Source organism: Pocillopora verrucosa, chromosome 9 (assembly GCF_036669915.1).
Source record: "Pocillopora verrucosa isolate sample1 chromosome 9, ASM3666991v2, whole genome shotgun sequence".
Classification (NCBI taxonomy): Eukaryota; Metazoa; Cnidaria; class Anthozoa; order Scleractinia; family Pocilloporidae; genus Pocillopora; species Pocillopora verrucosa.
The window spans coordinates 17489281-17498763 of NC_089320.1; the positions used below are offsets into that span (position 1 = coordinate 17489281).

Below are 9483 nucleotides of genomic sequence, written 5' to 3' on the forward strand. Positions count from 1 at the left end.
CTTTTAAAAAGTTCGTCTTTCGAACGGATATAACTGATCTTGCAATCCAAATAATCTCGAACATCCGAAAGTAAATTTTTGTCGTGACTGCACCAAAGTAAATTGGTTTAATTCGCGGCGCAGCGCGAAGCGGAAGGCGAAGCTTGCTTTACAACCGCTCTTTTGCTGCCCATCTTTGAAAATAAACCTTGATGAAGTTTTCATGGTGTTTGTCTTTGTGCAACAGGCGATTCATAAGTAAAAAGACAAATACAGCTGAAAATCTTCTATTTGCTGCACGCCCGACGAATGACATGAAATACTCTTCCATTACCCAAAATAAAATCGCAGCTTGACAACCCGCAAATGTACAACGTTTACACAAGACTTCTAGTGTCATATGATTACTAGTCGTCGAGTAAATAGAAGCTTTTCTTTCGCCTTCCTGAGTAATAATTGATAAAAAAACCCGCCACGATTTTACAGTTGACGCAAAATTAGATATCAACGGATGCGAGAGTTAAAGTAATAACCACGCAAGGGGAATAATTGTACGTTTTTAACGAGATTTAAGAACTACATGCTTCCTTTTCCTTCCAGTAATTCGTTTATTTTGCTTCCTCAAATATAAATATTATGAAAAAAAAGTAATTTTCTAAGTATCTTTCAGACGTGATTGATGTCTTCTATTTTGTGCAACAAGACAAACATTTTCTATCATTGCTACAGACGAATTCGTGCATCGTTAAAAATCCAAACCGTTTCCTGACTTATCGAGGTTCAAGTATAAAACTAGTATAAAAATTACAACAAAATTGAACGATTCATTTGCGATAAGTTCGTTTTAATTTACAGAGGCAAACAGTAAGCTTTGGGCTTCCTATAATCAAGTGTCTCTACATAATTAAAAATATTCATCCGTTCGAACCATCGTGAATTCCAGTTTCACCATCATTTGCAGCCAAAGTTACTTCTGTGTCATCGGTTTTAATTTCGCACTCAGTCGGAAATTCGTCGAAAGTATTGGATGTTTCGGGGGATATGCCCGTAGTCGTCTCGGAAGCAATCGGAGAATCGTCGGATTCAATCGTACTTTCAGCATCCGGTTCGTCGTCACTGTTCGTGTTGTGAACAAAATCATCAGAGTTTCGTTCTTCAGTTGTGTTGTCTCTTTTCTCGATTTCTTGCTCCTCAGGTGCCTCAGTCGTTTCTTTACTCGATATTACCTCTTCTCCAGAAGTTGTTTCCTCGCAATTTTCCTGTTTTGTACTTGTAACGTCGGAACTTTCGACATCTGGGTGAGAAATGGGGGAACTGGTTTCCTTGGCCTAAAAAAAAAAAATATCCTTTGTAAACAAAGATTTCAAGAGAGTACCAAGCAAGAAACCAATTCATTGACAGGGTTGAGGAAATGGCCCTTCCGAGAACGAGCGAAAAAAGATTATTACACACAAGTATTACGTGAGTAAGGCTGTAATTCACTTTTAGTCTTACACTTTTAGCACCACCATTTTCCCTCGCTTTTGCTCTCGCGGCTAAATGAGGGAAACGACGAAACTCAAAGAGAAGGAGAAACGAATAATATCATTATGTCTAACTCAGTAATTGATTACCTTGCTGAAGTCGCCAGCTGTGACTTTGGCTCCCTTATGCAGCGCACGGCAAAGGTTTTCAAGCTTGTCGTTTTTCAATCGCAAAGCAGCCATTTCTTTTTTCTGTTTTTCACGCTGAATAAGGTGGTCAAAAAAATACGTTAAATAAACTCACTTTCCTTTTACTTCATTGAATACCCCAAAACGGTCATGATCTAAAGTCAAATCTACCAAAATAACGCCTATGTACAACAAGAAGCCCAAAAGGGTTTCGGTTTCACTGCAAATCAACTCAGAATACCGTCAATTTCTAAACTAAAAAATGCATCGAAATAAGAGGTTTTATCCTTAAGTGTAATAAGATTTACCTCATCTACCATTTGCACCAATGAACGGTTGCTGTTTTCGCATTTCGTTTTCCACGTTACTTTTTCTTTTTCCAGTTTTTTGATCGTCTTTGTCATCTACAAGAAGGTGATAAAAGAATTCACGCAATCAATATGCTGAACAAAAGAGAGGCTGGAAACAAAGTTAGTGGGGGGGGGGGGGAAATAACCTTTCATAGAGGTGTCCCTTCAAAGAAAATGACAGGTACTAAAGGTTATACAGTAGATAGTCTATTCAAGGGACACCCTAAAGACTAGAAAATGTGTCCTTTGAAATAAAGGTGTCCCTCCATGAAGGCAACAGGTACAAAGTGTATCCTTAAATAAAGAGCTCCTCCTTGAAGGCTACAGGCACAAAGGTTATACAGTGCATAATCTATTCAAGGGACACCAGTTGGCTTAAAAAGATGTGTCCCTTAAATAAAGGAGTCATTCCATGAAAGCCACAGGTATAAAGGTTATACTTTAGATGATCCATTCAAGGGACACCCTTAGGGCTAGGAAATGTGTCCCTAAAATAAAGGAGTCCCTCCAAGAATGCCACAGGTACAAAGGTTATGCAATAGATGATCTATTCAAGGGACACCCTTAGGACAAGGATATGTGTCCCTTAAATAAAGGAGTACCTCCATGAAGGCCACAGGTACAAAGGTTATACAAGTTTGCCCCACCAGGTGGTTTTATCCTGATGTGGCTCCACTCTACTGTGACATTCCACTGTGTTGCAATAGAGCGTCCCTGTATAGAGGTATCCAGAGATTTTTCCCCCATCACCACATTGCAAGTTTGCACACCCCCCCCCCCCGCCCTCTCACTAATTGGCCTCACCAGGAGGTGTAATGTACTTTTTGTAGAGGTAGCCCCACACTACAGGGGCCTTAAAATGTCTTGTGATATTTGTGTGAATAAAACTTCTTTTTACAAACCTTATCCATTTCTTTCTTGAATGTTGAAAATACTTCATTGCTCTTATTGAGTGTTTTCTGAAATTCCTCAAATCTCTCTGCATACATTGCCAGCTAGTAATGAGAGAGAGTAAGAACTTTATATCAGTAAGTAATGAAGTGATCAAAATGGAGGTGATTTCAAACACTAATAATAAGCAATTTATTTGGTTCATGAACTACATGATTCACAGGTTAGTTGCTGATATTCCAACACCCTAGGAAAAATTTCCATCTTGAACCCTGAGCTTGAAAAGCTGTGATCTGAAAGTGATCTGTAGCAGCTAGCTTATTTCTGTAATTATCCTCAGATAAGTTGCTTGAAAATTGTAAGTTAATAACTGGATGTTGTCAGGTTGTGCTGACAATTTGCTGGTATTATTTCTTTTCCTGGATGGAGGGAGGTACTGTGCCAGTGTCAAAAAAGTAGTGTACAATATTAAGACCCAGCAAGAGGTTCCTTTTGTATTTCTCAAACAGGAGTCCAGTGCTCTAATGATAAGGCCACTGAAACAATCACAAACCCTAACAAAGCAATATTACAGAACTTTATCATTTCCTCATGTTACCTGTGATTTCATCTCTGCTTCCTGTTTTGTCAAGATGTCACACTGCTTCTTATACTCTACCACTTGCTTATTCAACTGGATAACCACAAAAAAAAAAACAAGAAGAAAGAAAGAGTGCAATGTCAGGCAAAGAGAACACAAAAAACAAAACATAACAAAAAAAGAAATGTACAAGGGAGAGGAAATTTCCTTCACAATTTCCCACAATTTTTATCAACCACTAATCCATACAATTTTAGTGTCTCTCTTTGTTGAACATGTGAGTAATGGAATAACACAATTTACTTCAAAAAGTAAAAACCACCAAACAAAATCTTCCTTCAAATAATTTACTTTGTGTTGCTAATACATGTATGCCGTGGAAGCTTGCTGCTAAAAAAATCTGCTAGTTTCCTTACAACTTCTCCTTGGTACATATACTGAAAAGAAGGGAATTTTGACTGATTTAACAATAAATTCTCACAGCTAAATAAACCGTGATAAAATGTATAGCAGGAGGTAGGAGAAAAAGGTAGTGAGATCTTTGGAGTTGAAGGGCAAAATAAACCTCTGAAAAAAACCCCTACTCACTATGTTTTTGGACCTTAATCCAAAGAAGGTAAAAGAAAGCAAATCCCTTTTCTTCTTGTGCTTTACATTTAAGTTACAGATGAAGTAATCTTACCAACTGGTTCTCTGTCAAGGTCTTCTCCTTATCCTCATTAAACTTCAGATTTTGTTGGGCCATTTTTGCTTCTGCTAACTGCAGCTCAAGCTGCTTGTGTTTGAATACCTTTTCCACATGCTAGAAAATGAAAGTATGCAAGGTTTTGAAGATTTTCAAAAGATCTTAGGAATTCCTGAACCATAAACAAATCACAGTTGTAGAAACTGGTTATTATCCATACATGGATATCATGTACAGGAATCTTTGGTTGAAGAAAGATGTTTTTTATTAATCGTCTGACTTAATAATATATTAAAAAAAAAGCTCGTGACTGACCTAAATCTTTCTTGTGAGAGATTTAAACTATTAATCACCCAACTGCATAATGGTCAGAATTTGCTAAATCGTTCAAAAAAAAAAAAATTAATTTGATACTTCCAAAATTTTTCCAGATTATTATTATTCAAATTTCACCTAAAATACCTCTTCTATTTTATTATTATTATTATTATTTTACTTAATAACAGCAACTGTATTCAAATGTTGGTCATAGTAAGGTATGTTACCTCTTCACGGACTTCATATTGTTCAACCAAGCCTTTCAGTCGAGTAGCAAGTCTGTTTAAAATGAAAACAGACAACTTTAAATCACATTAAAATTGAATGCAGAGGATATGTTTTCAGACTTATATTTGTAGGTAATGAGAAAGAACATTGATTAAAGAAACCTTTTTGATTTGGATACTTCAAGGTTGATTTTTAGGAGTTATTTTAAGTCTTCAGATTACTCACTCATTGTTTTCAGTTTTCAGCTGTTGGTTTGCTTTGAAGTTTTCTTGCATTTGTTCAGAGATGTCATTGATTGTTGTCTGAAACTTTTCTGAAAGTTCCTTTCGTTTGGCTTCCTCCTCTTGGGAGCGTAGCTGACTCTCTTCCTGATGAGAAAGAATACAAAAATTCTTGAATGTTACAATTTCCAAACTCAGAATATATCACAACATTCACATTTGCACAACACAATGATGCAATCATGGTTAAACTCCAACTTCTCAATCTAGCATCCAGCTGGCTAACCATTACATGTTGTTAAAATCATTACCACAATTGTTAAAACACTTCCTTCTTCCCACTTGTGAATGTTCAAAGCAGGAACATTGGACTGCTGGTAAAAATCTCAATACTGAGAGGGGAACAAGGAGTTTCATTAAGACTTAAAAAGCAGGGCTGTCAATTAGGGCCATAACCTGTAAAACCTGTTGTGTCTGAGCTAATGTGATTTCATGGATGAGCATGTTGATGCTGCCATTTTGTACTTCCTGGCATATTACACTACAACTGATGATATGTCCAACATAACAGCAGCTTCAAAAATTACTGACAGCCCCTACAAAACCTCTGTGTATCCCACTATTAAATGATAAGAAAACTTTGTACATGTTAGAGGGATAAATCCTCATATGGTATAAAATTCTAACCAAGCACCTTAACAAGTTTGCTGTGACGTTGTAATTCTCGGCAGAGACTTTCCAATTTGTTTTTGGCCAGACTTGCTTTGTTAAACTCTGACTGCAGCTGATCTCTTTCTCGTGAGACCTATAAAATTTCAACCACAAATTTCAATAAGATAAGCACCCTGATATTCTAAGAGTCACATTTATTACCTATTAATTCTCCAACCCACCATTTATTTCTATCATCACAACACTTCCATGTACAAGTATACCCTTGTATCTGATCAAAATGTAAGTTCTCCTCCTGGCAACTATCCAATTATCTGATATCTCAGATATTTTTAACCATTGAATATCACTTTGACAGAACACCAAATTCTCAGAACTAAATGTATCACCAAAGAGAATGTGTGACCACCATCTTTACTGAAAAAAATATGGAAATGTGAGGAGAAGTTGCACATTGATAACTCCTTGACATGAAAGAGATAACCAAAGAAGCATCCTTCAACTTCTGAGCCAGTTAATTTATACACTATGTAGCTCTGTTTTCTATCCTGGTGTTCAGGAATGCAAAGTGATATCTGCGACTGTCTAACAAAATATCAATTATCATTTGAGGTATCACATGAAGAACTATATGAAGCAATTGAACTGCAAATATTGGACTCTAAAGTTAAAACAATGCAAGCCACATCAAATTCACTGAATCCCTTTTTTATCTTTATTGTTTTCATATGGAAGCTCATTTGAATCAAAATGGTCCAAGTTAATTCAATAAATGACATGTTTTTATGACAATAATCCAGTTTTGGTGGTCTACCTTGTAGGAACTGGAAAGGAATGCAATGTTCAGGGAGAAGAGTTGAGACATGATTGAGTCAAACAGAATAGGACATAAGCTAAAAATTTTCTGTGTTTTGAAGATATAACATATGATGGCTCCACTTTACCTTTTCCAATCTCTTCTCTAATTCATCTTTCCTTACTTCTGTGATTTTATTTTCTGATATCTGCAAAAAATAAAGAAAATAAAGAGAGGTAAATGACATAACTGGATAGATGAGTAAGAATGCCATTCAAACATCGATAATCATTGTCAGAAAGAATGAAAGAGGGCTTTCCAAAGGAACCAAAATACAGTTTCTGGATATTTCTGTTTTGGAAATTTTAAGGATTTATTGCCCTCCTCTAATGCTTTTTCAGATTTCTGCAGCTTTACTCACAGTTTTGCTCAACTTTTTTTTTAATTGAATTGGCTGTTTTACAGTTTACAATAGGTCCCAATTTTATCCTCATTAAAAGAATCACAATTGAAAAGGTACTTTCTGATGATTGCGTTTTGGACATACATGCCAACACGCTGATCTCAATAAGAAAAACAAAAAAAAAAAAAGAACAGAGGACAGAGGGAGTGACAACCCTGGAAGAGGTACAAACTATCAACTCAATATTTCTTGATTTTAATTCAATAATAGCACAAAAATTCAAATGGAATACTTGATTACAAGTACGGTTAATATCACTTACGACCACCCGGGTCGAATTGATATCTAACTGCGCACATTAAGAGTCACGCAAAAACGGGTGTATCGATGTACAAACATTTGGTGCGAGAGCTGAAAAACTCGCTTGTTTAGGGCGATCGATTCCAATGCCCGAGAGATGATGACATATTAAAACAAGTTTTGCAAGTTCGAATCGCTTAATATAAAAATTATCATAATAATAATCACAATAATTACTCGGCGGGTTTCGTTGATTACGATAAATTAAAGCCTTGTACCAGAAGTGAGCAACCGTAGTTATAAAATGCTCATATTAAAGCTATTAGAGAAATTGGAAGATTTTAGGTGAACTGCAGAGGTCTAAATCAATACCATTTCTTACCAATTGCAAATGTTTCCTGCCAAGGGCGTCCATTTTCGCTTCGGGATTTTCCAAATCTTCGAATGATTTGAATAATAACTCTACGAAATGGGTCAAAAGACATATGTTAATCAGAATAACTGTAAGAAAAGGTCAATAGGATTAATGGAAAAGAATCGAGAAATACATAAACTTATTAACATCCTCTCAAAAAAGGTTTTATTCAGTTGGTTCAAATGCAGTTGCATCGCGCCTCGTTCGCGTCACCAGAGAACATGAATGTTTTAAACTTGTCACTTTCGAACTTACTAAGCTTTTTTTCTTCTTCCTTGAGCTTTTTGTTGCTTTTTGCTGGCTTTATATCGGGGTTCTTGGCACTTTTTTCAGTGATTTTTGACGCCTTTTCGCTACCAAGTTCAACCGTTGGTTTGTGCGCCACTTCCGCCGCCGTTTCCAGGTGGGATTCACCGTTCTAGAATCAAGAAAATTCATCCGCATTTATAAGGGATTTTGACCCTAAATATGACAATATAAACTCTAAATGTGTCACCTGTGGCATTTCTGCGGGCATGTTTTCGGTTTCAAGGCTAGAATTCATGGCGTTTACTCGCTCATCGATGTTTAGTACAGAATAATTGTTTGAGAATGGTATCCGCGCCTGCAGTAGGTTATCTTTGAAAGTCGAGTCCAGGCCTTCCCTAATCAAAACCACAGCCAACCACAGGTCACCCAATCAAGTCGCCATCGCGAGACCGCCTCGCCACCAGCCAAGTGGCCATTAAGCGAGGTCACCTCGCAAACAACTCAGATCCAGGCTCGTGTGAAACAGGAAAATATATTTGCCAAATTCTACGATTTCACAGTCTATTAAACAAGGCTGTTAATTTTTTACACGCTGTTAATTTGTGTATTAACCTATATTATTTGTGTCATAACTGGTAACAGGTAAGATCTTGTTTTGGCGTCAACTATAGCGAATGAAACTGCTGAAGGAGTGGATAGATGAACATCCCTGTCCTTCGCTGCCTAAACCAGAGAACATGGTCAGAGCTGCGAACCGAATGAGACAACAACTTAAGCCTGTAGACCGGCGTTCGAGATCTCCGAAGAAAATTTACTCACCGGTTTTCTGAAGGTCGACGTCTAAATACGTACCAGGAAGCACTTGCTGTTCGCAACTAGCCAGCTACTTCAGCAGTTAATAAAGGGTAAGTTCTTAAAGAAACTGTGGTGCTGCGTCGGTGGGAGAGTAGAACCTGTTATACTTCAGCAGCTAGTTAAGTTAGTTAGTTCGACGTTAAGTGTTCCTCAAGGCTGACGTCGCTTCTTGGAACAGATTACGGACCGGTATTTATCGGGGGCGGGGGGATTTACGGAGGATTTTGGTTGTCATGATAAAATTTACCTGATTCCCCCAAAGGCTCTGTAGTATCATTATACTGTGATTCCCCCTTATTAGCCGTCAGTCTCCCCCTGACTAATATTGATCCGTCCCCTTTTACACTCTGTTGGCGACGACTGATCTCCTTGATGACCAGGTGATCCACCCAAAATCCTCCCCTCCCCCAGACACCCCGCATGAAGCTCCTTCTCTGATAAATAACGATAGGTTTCATCCTTCTTCTGGAAGGATTTCACCTCATTTGGGTAAATATATTTCTATTCAACTGCCACTTTACAAAACTTTTCCAATAATTATTTGGTTTTTAAAACTTCACGTTCAGTTATTACTTTTGGGTCTTATTCGGTGAATACGTACAAACCCAGGCTCTGAGGAGAGTTTTACATCGTCTTTTGTATAACTCGCACTGTTCGTGTAACAAATGGATACATCTAGACATTTTGAATGAGTGTTCCGGGCTCTCAAGCAGATAGGGTGGATAAGTGAACGGGCGAACGACAAATGGCGGTTGCTACTGTCAAAGAAATGGTTGCGCCTGACCCTTCAGCTTTCGCGCGTCCGCTTTTTGCTCCCTTTCATTAACCGAGAACCTGGTACAGACCGAAAAAATTTTTTGAAACACCCTTTAGTACAAAACTTCTCCCG

The 9483-nt window shown here is 37.6% G+C and overlaps 1 protein-coding gene across 1 annotated transcript; it reads right to left on the reverse strand.

Moving 5' to 3' along the window:
• Nucleotides 1–806: 806 nt before the first annotated feature.
• LOC131778246 (alpha-taxilin-like) lies at nt 807–8079 on the reverse strand. Its single transcript, XM_059094643.2, has 13 exons — nt 7987–8079; nt 7746–7908; nt 7458–7537; nt 6521–6580; nt 5599–5709; nt 4909–5051; nt 4683–4734; nt 4135–4254; nt 3471–3545; nt 2884–2976; nt 1940–2035; nt 1593–1706; nt 807–1307 (listed from the first exon to the last, which is right to left on the reverse strand). The coding sequence occupies exons 1-13, from the start codon at nt 8032–8034 to the stop codon at nt 894–896; spliced, it is 1569 nt and encodes a 522-aa protein (XP_058950626.2). The 5' UTR covers nt 8035–8079; the 3' UTR covers nt 807–893.
• Nucleotides 8080–9483: the final 1404 nt, after the last annotated feature.